The following is a 13,869-nucleotide window of genomic DNA, read 5'->3' on the forward strand; positions in this document are numbered from 1 at the left end:
TTCATAGAACATTAGTTAAGGTACTTAGGTCCCAGGTACCTCTGAACTTTGAGACGCTCTATTTGGGGCATGTATTGTTCCTTGAACAGAAGGAAGATATAAAGTTGCTGCAGGCCCTCTTAGCGGCAAGTAAGAAATCAATCACTAGAAAATGGCTAAATCCAATACCACCTACATTAGAAGATTGGTACGAAATTATCTTGGAAATATTTAAAATGGAAAAGTTGACTTACTCCCTGAGAACTCAAAAAGAAACATTTTATCAAATCTGGAATAAATGGATTGAATATATAACCCCAATGCGAGCAGACTTTAGATGACTCTCCTAATGATTTATATTGCTCCTCTCATCAACACAGTAATATTGCTAACGTAAATACCCCTAGTCTAAATGTTTGTTTTTTTTTGGAAAATAGAGAATTAACACAAGTAAAGGGAAAGATTCGGGAAAGGGATAAAAAAAAAAGAAAAAATTAAGTAAATAAGTACATAGGGATTGGATAATTATGTCTGCGGGCAGGAACAAGCACGAACAAATTGGGATATAAACACCTACAATGGTTGGTATATAGGCTTGTATGCAACATTTTGGACCAGTGGAAATGGTCCGGAAGGGTTGTATGGAAACTATTATTACCATTTTTCTTAACAACTAATTTCATTACTTAGCCTAATAGGTTAGATTTACCACAGTACATAATTATCTATTTAAATGTTTATTTTCCTTTTATATCATCTCAATGTGTACTTAAGAATGTATAAATAATTGTAGTTTTATACATATAAAAAAATGGAAAAGGTTATATGTGTGAAAAAAGTACATGATAATTGTGAATTCCTTATCCAAATAAAAATAAAATTAAAAAAAAAAGAAATATAGGTGATGGACATGAATTGTCTCGTAACTTGAGTACATACTCAAGAATATTGGCAAAGGACAAAGACAGGATGTTCTGCTGTTGGCACCACACACCAGTGCCCATAATGACAATGACGAGCAGTGTGATTCCCTCTGCACATACCACATTGAAGAGGACTGGTGTTCCCTCTGGATTCACCGTGTTGAAGAGGACGCACTCCCTCCGCAAGAACTGCATTGAAGAGGAGCAGTGTTCCCTCTGCACTAACCGCATTGAAGAGGAGCAGTGTTCTCTCTGCACTAACCGCATTCTCTCTGTACTCACCGGGTTGGAGAGGAGCAGTGTGCCCTCTGCATTAGCCCTGTTGAAGAGCGTCACTCTTCCCACACTAACAAGGTGCTCCCTCTGCACTAACCGTGTTTAATTGAAAACTGCATTCCCTCTGCAAAACATGTGCTGAAGAGGAGCGCGATCCTTCTGCACTCACTGCATTTAAGGAGAAAAGTTCCCTCTGCACGAATCACATGGAAGAGGTGCAGTGTTCCCTCTGCATTAACCTCATTGAATTGAGAACAGCGTTCCCTCTGCACTAACTGTATTTAAGAGAAGTGACACTCCCTCTGTACTCACTGTGTTGAGGAGGAGCGAAGTTCCCTCTGCGTTGAAGTGTCGCAGTGTTCCCTCTACACTAACTGAGTCGAAGAGGAGCGCGTTCCCTCCGCACTAGCCGTGTTGTTGAAGACCAGTGTTCTCTCCACAGTAACTGCGTTGATGATAAGCAATACTCCCTTTACACTAACTGTGTTTGATTGAGAACATCGTTCCCTCCACACTGAGCAGGGTGAAGAGGAGTAGTAACACACACAAAATGCTGGAGGAACTCAGCAGGCCAGGCAGCATCAAGGAAAAGAGTACAGTCGATGTTTCGGGCTGAAACCCTTTGACAGGACTGGAGGAAAAAAAAGCCGAGGAGTAGATTTAAAAGACATGGGGAGGGGAGAGAGAGACACAAGATGATATGTGAAACTGGAGTGGGGGCGGCGGGGGAAGGATGAAGTAAAGAGCTGGGAAGTTGTGTGGTGAAAGTCGATCAGTGTGCCCTCCGGTATATCAGTGAGACCTGACATAGATTGGGAGAGCACTTCACCGAGCACTGACGCTCCACCCGCCATTTTAATTCTACTTCCCATTCCCATTCTGACATGTCCATCCATGGCCTCCTCCACTGTTGTGATGAGGCCACACTTGGGTTGGAGGAACAACACCTTATATTCCACTTGGGTAGCCTCCAATCTGAAGGCATGAACATCAATTTCTCAAACTTCTAATAATGTCCCCCACACACCCCACGTCAACCCCCTTTCCCCTCTCTCACTTTATCTCCTTGCTGCCCATTACCTCCCTCTGGTGCTCCACCCCCCTTTTCTTTCTTCCATGGCCTTCTGTCTCTTTCACCAATCAATTTCCCAGCTCTTTACTCTATCCTTCCCCCCTCCAGGTTTCACCTATGTTTCTCTCTCCCCTCCCCTCACATTTCAAATCTACTTCTCAGCCTTTTTTCTCCAATCCTGCCCGAAACGTCGACTGTGCTTCTCCCCATAGATGCTGAGTTCCTCCGTCATTTTTTGTGTGTTGTTTGTATTTCCAGCATCTGCAGATGTTCTTGTTTGTGAAGGGGAGGATGTTCTGCCTGCATTAACCGTGTTGACGGGAGGAACGTTGCCTCTGCACTAACCGTATTGAAGAGGAGCGGCGTTCCCGCTGCGCTTTGGTGCTTCCCTGTCACGGACCTCAGTGGCTTCAGGCTGTCCAGTTGTTTGTTCAGCCGCTGCCGGCCCTGCAGCTCCTTGCTGTGGCGCTCTCGTGTCTGTCGGTTAGCTGCCTCGAGACTCAGGCTGTAACATGAATGGTTGGGTGAAAATTATATCAAACTTTACAGTGGTGAAGGAAATAGCATGGGGCAGTGAACTCTTCATCACAAAGCACTGGGAAAGGGGTTCCTATCAGTTATTTATTGCTACAGATGGAGCACAGATTCCCAGCGAAATGAAGGTGCTTCCTTTTATTTAATAGGTAATGTGGTGTGAAAGCAAACAAAATTCACGCTGGACCTTGCCCCTTTACAAAGTTCTCTTCTCACACTTGCCATCCAGAAGGAGGTTCAGGAGCCTAAGGACTCACACCACCCGATTCAGGAATAGTTATTAATCCCTCAACGATCAGGTTCTTGAAGCAGATAACTCCACTCACCCCAACAATGATCTGTTTCCATAACCTAATGGCTCACTTTCAAGGAATCTTCAATTCATGTTCTCAATATTTATTGCTTTTTTTTGTTTTTCTTTTTTTATATTTGTTTTGTTTGTTGTCTTTTGCACATTGGTTGGTTGTTTGTCTTGCTGTGTGTGGTCTTTCATTGATTCTATTGTGTTTTTTCTACCTACTGTAAATGCCCACAAGAAAACGAATCTCAGGGTTCTACGTGGTGGTATACTGTATACTGTATGTATTTTGATAATAAGTTTCCTTTAAACTTTGATGTTCTAGCAGTGATGTGATCTTTCCCTATTCTCTGGTGCACAAGGTACCCTGTGCCAATCAGTTTTAGTTTGGAGAAACCTAGTGTGGCTGCTGGGGCAACAAGATAAACTTCAGCTTGCCTGGCGCTTCCACCCCAGTGTCGTCAAGCATCAAACTCCCTTCCATTCATTTACCTGCATCTGTTGGATACCGACACAGTCAGGCTTGGTGTGATAGTCACCATCTAACAGTGTACACAAGCCTGGCAAAACCCCAAGGAGTCTTTAAGACACACAGGAGCACAATTAGGCCATTTGGCCTATCAAGTCTGCTCTGCCATTCCATCATGGATGATTTATTTTCCTTCTCAACCCCATTCTTCTGCCTTCTCCCCATAACCTTTGATTAATCTGACTGATAGACAATGGAAAATCGATTGATGTTGTGCAGTTGGATCTTCAGAAGGCCTTTGACAAGGTGCCACACATTAGGCCATAGCATTACAGGAAAGATTCTAGCATAGATAAAGCAATGGCTGATCGGCAGGAGGCAAAGAGTGGGAATAAAGGGAGCTTTTTCTGACTGGTTGCACGTGACTAGTGGTGTTCCTTTTTACTTTATAGGTCAATGAATTGATGGCTTTGTTGCAAGGTTTGCAGACAATATGAAGATAGGTGGAGGGGCAGGTAGTTTGAGGAAGTTGAGAGGTTACAGAAGGACTTAGATTAGAATAATGGGCAAAGAAATAGTAATACGAGGAAACCTGCAGATGCTGGAATTTCAGGCAACCCACACAAAATGCTCGTGGAACACAGCAGGCCAGGCAGCATCTATAGGAAGAAGTACAGTCGATGTTTTGGGCTGAGACCCTTCGTCAGGACTCAAGAAATGGTAGATGGAATACAGGGTCAGGAAGTCTATGGTCATGTACTTTGGTAGAAAGGGTTGACTATTTTCTAAATGGAGATAAAAACACACAAAAAAACTGAGGTTCAAAGGAACTTAGGAGTCCTTGTGCAGAAACCCCTCAAGGATACCTTCAAGAGGACTAAAATATAAAAGCAAGGATGTAATGCTGATACTTTATAAAGCACTGGTGAGGCCTCACTTGGAGTATGATGAGCAGGTTTGGGCCCCTTATCCTAGAAAGAATGTGCTGAAACTGGAGAGGTTTGAAAAGAGGTTCACGAAAATGATTCCAGGATTGAATGGCTTGTCATCTGAAGAACGTTTGATCGCTCTGGGCCTCTATTCACTAGAATTTGGAAGCATGAGGGGTGGCTTCATTGAAACCTGTCGAAGGTCTTAATAGAGTGGATGTGGAGAGGATGTTTCCTATGGTGGGAGAATCTAAGACCAGAGGACACAGCCTCAGAATAGAGGCAGGTCCTTTTAGAACAGAGAGGAGGAGGAATTTCTTTAGCCAGAGAATATTTAAGGTAGGGATGGAAAGGTTCTTGATTGGTCAGGGCATGAAGGGATCTGGGAAGAAGGCCGGAGGCTGGGAGGAAAATTGGGGCTGAGAGGAAAATTAGATCAGTCATGATGAAATGATAGAGCAGATGATGAGCCAAATGGCCTAATTCTGCTACAATATCTTATGGGGTCTAATCAAGAACCTATCAACCTCTGCTTTAAATACTAATTTGGCCTCTGCTGCTGTCTGTGGCAATGAATTGCACAAATTCACCACCTCTGGCTGAAGGAATTTCTCCTCATCTGTTCTACAGGGACGTCCCTCTATTCTGAGGCTGTGCCCTCTATAGTCCTAGACTCCCCCACTATAGGAAACATCTTCTCCAGTTCCACTCTATCTCCGCTTTACAATACTTGATAAATTTCAATGAGACCACCCCCCCTCCATTTTTCTAAACTCCAGTGAGTATAGGCCCAAGCATCAAACGCTGCTCATATGCTAACCCTTTCATTCCTGGAATCATTCTCATTAATCTCCTCTGGAACCTCTTCAATCCCAGCATACCTTTTCTTAGATAAGGGGTCCAAAACTGTTCACAATACTTCAAATGTAATCTGACCAATGCCTTATAAATCCTCAGCACTACATCATTGAGGGTTGCTGGCTTTAGGGAATGTTGATGGTAAAACACTGCCTATCTCTTTAAGGTTACAGATTTAATAAATTAACCATAACAATCTTCCAATAATAGTGGTTACCTTATGGTATCTTTAATATTGATTAAAATTCTACTAAATGTAACAGAGTTAAAATGGGAGAGGTGAGCAAATATACTCAAAAAGATGCATTTGGAAGGAGCTGGCAGAGGAGTTGATGGAGATGGGAACAGTAACAATATTTAAGAGGTATCTGGACAGGGCAGTTGAATGAGCAGACCAGAGAGGGAGATGAAATTTATGCAGAGAAATGGGATTAGTATAGATGGACAAGTGGATGCACTGTTTCAAAGGGCCTGTTTCTATGTTGTATGACTTGTTATGTACCCCTAGGGGTCATATTTTCTATGGACTATACCTTTAAAAAGAGAGAGAGAGTTGTTCGACATAAGTACCTTGTTATTAAGAGAGAGGGAGAGACGAAGACTGCTTTGAGATGGTGTTATGGTTTCTCTGCAGCATGTTTACACTTCAGCAAGGACACTGGCAGCTTTTGTGTTCTTACAGAGAGAGAAAGGAGGAGCTATTTTATGGACAGCTGGTGTTCAGCATGGTGAGATAAATAGAAGGTCAGCTGATAGACTGACAGACACATGGTTTTGGACACTGGATGAGCTTTGTTGTGCCCGCAGAAAGGTGGGTTTTTGGAGGATCGATCAGGAGAATCGATCAATGGCTTTCACAGTGAGGAAAAGGTGTGACCTGTGGGGAGTTATTCGTGTGTCCAACCCTTGCCTGGGTCGATAACTCCAGCACAGAAGATGGTCTCCTTGTTGTGGTCACATTCGGTGACTTTAAAGGAAGTTTGCAGAGGGGAGAGGAAGGTTTGAAACAGAAGAAACCTAGTGACAAAGAGGTCACTGTTTGGACTCTCTCTAAGTAGCCCATAAGGGTGAGTTTGAGTTCCATTCGAATACGAAGGTGTGACTGTCACGTAGTTAATCCACAGGAGTGGGTTCTCTGGTGAGGGGAGAACCTTTGCGAATAATACTTGTGTGATACCCTTGTTTGGGTGTGGTAGTTCACTGAAGAAAGGTACCCCTGTGGCAAATCACTGTTGGAGTTATTTCCTATGTCATGGAACTAGATAAGTGGCTAACACGTTGTGTGATTGGGGTTGGTTCCCTGGAATAGGGTCCCCTTAGTGATAAGCTACTGTTGGTGATAATCCATATGTGGATTCTGTTTGAGTATCCTGTGGCCACCACTTTGGAATGACCCGTAGCTGAATTCGGGTGTGGTACCACTTGTGTTGAAAGGATATTCGTTGAAGATCACTGTCGGTGATAGTTCATGTGTGGAGTGGAACAACTTCGGAGATAAAACCTACTACTATTGTTATTTTGTATTGCTGTCGTGGAATCTGTGGAATATCGATGTAATTGCCTTCTCTCGACATTTACCCTGGATTACAAATATCTCTCTCTCATCACCTATTCCATGGATGAACTGAACTTTCATACTTTACCATCTCAAGACTCTAAGCCTTGTTTCCCCCATGCTCAGTAGTTTGGGAGTTATATGTGCACACACATAAATACACATAACACTGTTAACCTGTTTGATTTATCTGGTTATATTTTACTGTATCGCGTAGTTACTAATAAATACCATTGGTTAATAGCAATACCGGACTCCAAAGTGTTTTCCATTTCTGCTGGATCTTTAACCCGTCACGGCGTACGTGACAGACTTAATAACTCATTGCAGGGTTTAAACTGGACCTTAAAGCTAATTGGAATCAGAATCAGTTTAGTATCACTGACATACGTTGTGAAATTTTGCAGCAGCAGTACATAGCAATACATAATATTTTTAAAAACGCATAAATTACATAACAAACATAGTTTGAAAAAGTTAAATAAATATTGCAAACAGAAAGAGAAAAAAATTCAGGTAGTATACATGGGTTGATTGTCCATCAGAAATCTGAAGACAATTGGGAAGAAGCTGTTTCTGAAACTTTGAGTGTGTGCCTTCAGGCTCCTATACCTCCTCCTTGATGGCAGCAATGAGAAGAGGGGAAGCGTGAGATAACATAAAACTGCAGGTCTCAAGGCCCGGAAGGGATTTACGTTGAAGATGTTGCGGTACTAGTGTCAGGGTGGGGAGCTGGTCCTGGAGGGTATCAGTGTCAGGGTGGGTCGCTGGTCCCTGAGGTACCAGTGTCAGGGTGGGTCGCTAGTGCCTGAGGTATTAGTGTCAGGGTTGGTTGCTGGTAGCAGTATACATTCCACCTCAGGCCAATGTCAATCAGACTTTAGATAATCTGAGCAATGGGATCAACATGCACGAAACAGTGCACCCTAAAAGCCTTCACCGTCGTTTTGGGAGATTTTAACCAGGCCAGTCTGAAAAATATTACTAAACAATTACCATCAACAGATCACTTGCAATACTAGAGGAAACAATACACTGGACCATTGCTACCCCACCATCAGAAATGCCTACCGTATTCCACGCTCTCACTTCGGGAAGTCTGATCACCTGGTTGCACTTCTACTCTCTGAGTATAGGCAGAGACTGAAGACTGCAGCACCAGCAGTGAGGACGAAGAAGGTATGGACTAGGGAAGCACAGTAGCACCTACATGACAGCTTTGAATTGGTGGACTGGACTGGACTTATTCAAGGATTCATCTTCTAACCTGGATGAGTATGCTTTGCTTCAGTATTCACTATGGAAGAGGACCTTGGCAATTGTAGGGATGACTTACAGTGGACTGAAAAGCTTGAGCATATAGATATTAAGAAGGAGGATGTGCTGGAGCTTTTGGAAAGCATCAAATTCGATAAGTCTCCGGGACCAGACAAGATATACTCCAGGCTACTGTGGGAGGCGAGGGAGGAGATTGTTGATCCTCTGGCAATGATTTTTGCATCATCAGTGGGGACAGGAGAGGTTCTGGAGGATTGGAGGGTTGCAGATGTTGTTTCCTTATTCAAGAAAGGAAGAGAGATAGCCCAGGATATTATAAACCAGTGAGTCTTACTACAGTGGTTGATGGAGAAGATCCTGAGAGGCAGGATTTATTAACATTTTGAGAGGCATAATATAATTAAGAAGAGCCAGCATGGTTTTGTCAAAGGCAGGTCATGCCTTACGAGCCTGATTTAATTTTTTGAGGATGTGACTAAACACATTGATGAAGGTAGAGCAGTAGATGTAAAGTATATGGATTTTAGCAAGGCATTTGATAAGGTACTCCATTGAGAAAGTAAGGAGGCATGGGATCCAAGGGGACATTGCTTTGTGGATCCAGAATTGGCTTGTCCGCAGAAGTCAAAGAGTGGTTGCAGACGGGTCATATTCTGTATGGAGGTTGGTGACCAGTGGTGTGCCTCAGGGATCTGTTCTGAGACCCCTACTCTTCGTGATTTTTATAAATGACCTTGATGAGGAAGTGGAGGAATGGGTTAGTAAATTTACTGATGACACAAAGGTTGGGGGTGTTGTGGATAGTGTGGAGGGCTGTCAGAGGTTACAGCGGGACATTGATAGGATGCAAAACTGGGCTGAGAAGTGGCAGATGGAGTTCAATCCAGATAAGTGTGAGGTGGTTCATTTTGGTAGGTCAAATATGATGGCAGAATATAGTATTAATAGTAACTCTTGGCAGTGTGGAGGATCAGAGGGATCTTGGGGTCTGAGTCCATAGGACACTCAAATCTGCTGCACAGGTTGTCTCTGTGGTTAAGAAGGCATATGGTGCATTGGCCGTGGGATTGAGTTTAAGAGCTGGAGAGGTAATATTACAGCTGTATAGGACCCTGGTCAGACCCCACTTGGAGTACTGTGCTCAGTTCTGGTCACCTCACTACAGGAAGGATGTGGAAACCATAGAAAGGGTGCAGAGGAAATTTACAAGGATTTTGCCTGGATTGGGGAGCATGCCTTATGAGAATAGGTTGAGTGAACTTGGCCTTTTCTCCTTGGAGCGGTGGAGGATGAGAGGTGACCTGATAGAGGTGTATAAGATGATGAGAGGCATTGATCGTGTGGATAGTCAGAGGCTTTTTCCCAGGGCTGAAATGGCTAACACGAGAAGGCACAGTTTTAAGGCGCTTGGAAGTAGGTACAGAGGAGATGTCAGGGGTAATTTTTTTATGCAGGGAGTGGTGAGTGGGGGGAATGGGCTGCCGGCAATGGTGGTGGAGGCAGATACGATAGGGTCTTTCAAGAGACTCCTGGACAGGTACATGGAGCTTAAAAAAAATAGAGGGCTATGGTTAACCCTAGGTAATTTCTAAAATAAGTATTTGTTCAGCACAGCATTGTGGGCCGAAGGGCCTGTATTGTGCTGTAGGCTTTCTATGTTTTTATGATTTGTGGAGGGTATCTCAAAGGTGAAGAGACAATTTCGAATGAGGTTGGAGGCGACATCGGATATTACAACATCTCTGGCAGGGTTTGCAAGACATCACTTCCTACAAAGCAAAACCCAACAGCATGAATGGCAATGATGATTCGCTACCAGATGAACTCAACACCTTCTATGTCCGCTTTGAAGGGGAGAATATAACTACAGCTGTGAAAATTCCTGCTGCACCTGATGACCCTGTAAACTCTGTCTCAGAGGCCGATGTTAAGCTGTCTTTAAAGAGAGTGAACCCTCGCAAGGCAGAAGGTGCCGAGGGAGTACCTGGTAAGGCTCTGAAAACCTGTGCCAACCAGCTGGCGGGGATATTCAAGGACATTTCCAACCTCTCACTGCTATGGGTGGAAGTTCCCACTTGCTTCAAAAAGGCAACAATTATACCAGTGCCTAAGAAGAATAATGTGCAGGGTAAGATGAAGGAACACATACCAATCTTTGTAGAGGGATAAGAAGTGGAGAGAGTGAGCAGTTTCAAGTTCCTTGGTGTCAAGATCTCTGAGGATCTAACTGGTCCCAACATATCGATGCAATTATAAAGAAGGCAAGACAGCAGCTATATTCATTAGGAGTCTGAAGAGATTTAGCATGTCAACAAATACACTCAAAAACTTCTATAGATGTACTGTGGAGAACATTCTGACAGGCTGTATCACTGTCTGGTATTTGGGGGCTACTGAACAGGATCGAAAGAAGCTGCAGAAGCTTGTAAATCTAGTCAGCTCCATCTTGGGTACTAGCCTACAAAGTACCCAGGATATCTTCAAGGAGCGGTGCCTCAGAAAGGCAGTGTCCATTATTAAGGACCTCCAGCACCCAGGGCATGCCCTTTTCTCACTGTTACCATCGGGTAGGAGGTACAGAAACCTGAAGGCACACACTCAGCGATTCAGGAACAGCTTCTTCCCCTCTACCATCCGATTCCTGAATGGACATTGAACCCTTGGACACAATCTCACTTTTTTAATATATATTATTTGTTTTTTGCATAATTTTTAATCTATTCAATATACATTTAATATATGATTTATTATTATTATTTTATTTTGTTTTTTTCTTCTATTTTATGTATTGCATTGAACTGCTGCTGCTAAGTTAACAAATTTCATGTCACATGCTTGTGATAATAAACCCGATTCTGATTCTGGTGCCTGAGGTACTGGTGTCAAGGGGAGGAACTGGTCCTGGGGTACCAGTGTCAGGGTGAGGAACTGGTCCTGGGGTACCAGTGTCAGGGTGAGGAACTGGTCCTGGGGTACTGGTGTCAGGGTGAGGAACTGGTCCTGGGGTACCAGTGTCAGGGTGAGGAACTGGTCCTGAGGTACTGGTGTCAGGGTGAGGAACTGGTCCTGGGGTACCAGTGTCAGGGTGAGGAACTGGTCCTGGGGTAGCAGTGTCAGGGGGAGGAACTGGTCCTGGGGTACCAGTTTCAGGGAGAGGAACTGGTCCTGGGATACCGGTGTCAGGGGGAGGAACTGGTCCTGAGGTACTGGTGTCAGGGTGAGGAACTGGTCCTGAGGTAGTGGTGTCAGGGTGAGGAACTGGTCCTGAGGTACTGGTGTCAGGGTGAGGAACTGGTCCTGAGGTAGTGGTGTCAGGGTGAGGAACTGGTCCTGAGGTACTGGTGTCAGGGTGAGGAACTGGTCCTGGGGTACTGGTGTCAGGGTGAGGAACTGGTCCTGAGGTAGTGGTGTCAGGGTGAGGAACTGGTCCTGAGGTACTGGTGTCAGGGTGAGGAACTGGTCCTGGGGTACTGGTGTCAGGGTGAGGAACTGGTCCTGAGGTACTGGTGTCAGGGTGAGGAACTGGTCCTGGGGTACCAATGTCAGGGTGGATCACCCAAAGTATAGCTCTCCTCTGAAATGCCCTAACCTGTTTTCACTTGCAGGCTGGTGCTTTTCCCACAACGGCTCTGTCTCACTGTTAACTGTTGAAGCACACCTGCCAGTCAGCTGGTCACCACGAGTGCTAGGCACCTCCTGATGTCCCCTCTCCATGCTGCAGCCTCGAGCCACAGACATTTCCTCTTGTTCACTGACGGTCTTTCTGCTCTCTGGCCTTAGTTTTCTTCTCTTCTTCTGCACTCTGGTTTCCACGTGTGTTGCAGTTGGCTGCTCAAGGGCACAACTGGAATCTTTTCCTGGGATCTTTGAGGAGTTGACAGAGCCTTTACGTAGATGCCTAAGCAGCATGCTCTTCCCCGTACAGTCACTGCATTTGATAGACAACATAGTACAATCAGAGATGTCAATATGGCCCATGGCTCATCACACAAAATGCTGAAGGAACTCAGCAGGAGGGGAATAAACAGTCAACATTTCAGTCCGTAACTCTCTGCATCCTCTTCCATTGTTCACTTCAGAGAAAAGTCAGATACCCTGGGCCTAACTGTAAGCACAGACAAGGTGGTGCTCTTCCCTGCCCTGTTGTGACCCAATAAGACAGATCTGTCCCTTGTACAGGCTCATGGTGAGATGGGAAACAGTCACCTTCATCTTTTGGTGGAATTGCAAAAAGATCAATATTGACATGAAGGATCCTGGTGAAGAGCCTTGGCTTGAAACATTGACTGTTTATTCCCCTCCGTCAATGCCAGCTGACCTGCTGAGGTCCCCTGGCATTTTGTGCATGTTGTTCAAGATTTCCAGCATCTGCAGAATTGCTTGTGTTTACAAGTCAGCTCATCATTCTCCAAGACAAAAGAGAATGCAGACGCTTGAATCTGGAAGAAGTCATTGTTCCTGATTTGTCCTACACTCCAATGTATAGTTGGCTCTCCGCTCGTGCCCTGTTCTCATTGCTGCCATCAGGGATGAGGTACAGGAGCCTGAAGACACATACTCAGTAGCTTCTTCTCCTCCACCATCAAATTTCTGTATGGAGAACCAATCCATGAACACTACCTCTTTATATCTTACTCTCTTTTTGCACTACTTATTTAATTTATTTTTATATGTATACCTCTTATTATTCATTCTCTATCCATGACCATGATTAAAGAATAACGTAACTTCTCTCAGTACGAAACTCAGTGTGTTGCAGAGCTACATTCATTCCACACTAACATATGGAAGCAAATGTTGGACAATATCGAAGCAAAATGAGGGAAGACTCCAAGCTGCAGAGATGTGGTTTTTGAGAAAATTAATAAAAATATCATGAGGAAGTGTTGTGAAAAGCTGGAATAAGAAGAGAGCTGATATCACCAACCAGGAAACAGCAGCTGGAGCTTCCGAGACATGTAGGAAAGAGAAGCTCGAATATCTTACAATGACAGGAAAAATGAGCAGCCAGATGTCGTGGTCCATGTAGGGAACAATGACGTGGGTAGGAAGAGTGAGGAGGTCCTGAAAAGTAAGTTCAGGGAGTTAGGCGCCAAGTTAAAGGACAGGACTTCCAGGAGAGCAATCTCAGGATTGCTACCAGTGCCACGTGCAGGTGGGTTTAGAAATAGTAAGATAGCATAGATCAATAGGTGGCAGAAGACATGGTGCAGGAGGGAGGGCTTCAGATTTATAGATAATTGGGCAGTTTTCCAGGGAAGGTGGGACCTGTTCCGGCGGGACGGTTTACATCTGAACTGGAGGGGGACAAATATTCTTGCAGGTAGGTTTGCTAGAGAGGCTGCGGTGGATTTAAACTAGATACAAGGGGGGAGGGGAACAAGAGTGTAGGAACAGATGTAGGGGAGAAGGGAGAAAAAGAAAATAGTAAAGTTGTTTGCAACGTTAGTGATAAACAGAGAGTAAGAGGTGGAAAATTTCTTAAATGCATTAATTTTAATGCTAGGAGCATTGTAAGAAAGGTGGATGAGCTTAAAGCATGGATTGATACCTGGAAGTATGATGTGGTAGCTATTAGTGAAACATGGTTACAGGAGGGGTGTGATTGGCAACTAAATATTCCTGGATTTAATTGCTTCAGGTGTGACAGAATCCGAGGGACAAGACGGGGAGGTGTTGCATTGCTTGTCAGAGAAAA

At 44.3% G+C, this 13,869-nt stretch overlaps 1 protein-coding gene across 2 annotated transcripts in view; it reads right to left on the reverse strand.

The window, feature by feature from the left end:
* Positions 1-13,869, reverse strand: part of LOC134351425 (dynein axonemal assembly factor 8) — a 167,145-nt gene that overhangs the window by 108,351 nt on the left and 44,925 nt on the right. The window contains exons 9-10 of one of the 2 annotated variants that reach the window (XM_063057534.1): positions 11,830-12,099; positions 2,596-2,755 (exon numbers count right to left, since the gene is read on the reverse strand). In XM_063057534.1, coding sequence (XP_062913604.1) covers positions 2,596-2,755; positions 11,830-12,099 — 430 coding nt within the window. Of the gene's footprint in view, positions 1-2,595; positions 2,756-11,760; positions 12,100-13,869 lie in introns of both variants that reach the window. The other variant, XM_063057533.1, reaches the window with a different exon arrangement.

This window comes from Mobula hypostoma, chromosome 9 (assembly GCF_963921235.1).
Source record: "Mobula hypostoma chromosome 9, sMobHyp1.1, whole genome shotgun sequence".
Lineage (NCBI taxonomy): Eukaryota > Metazoa > Chordata > Chondrichthyes > Myliobatiformes > Myliobatidae > Mobula > Mobula hypostoma.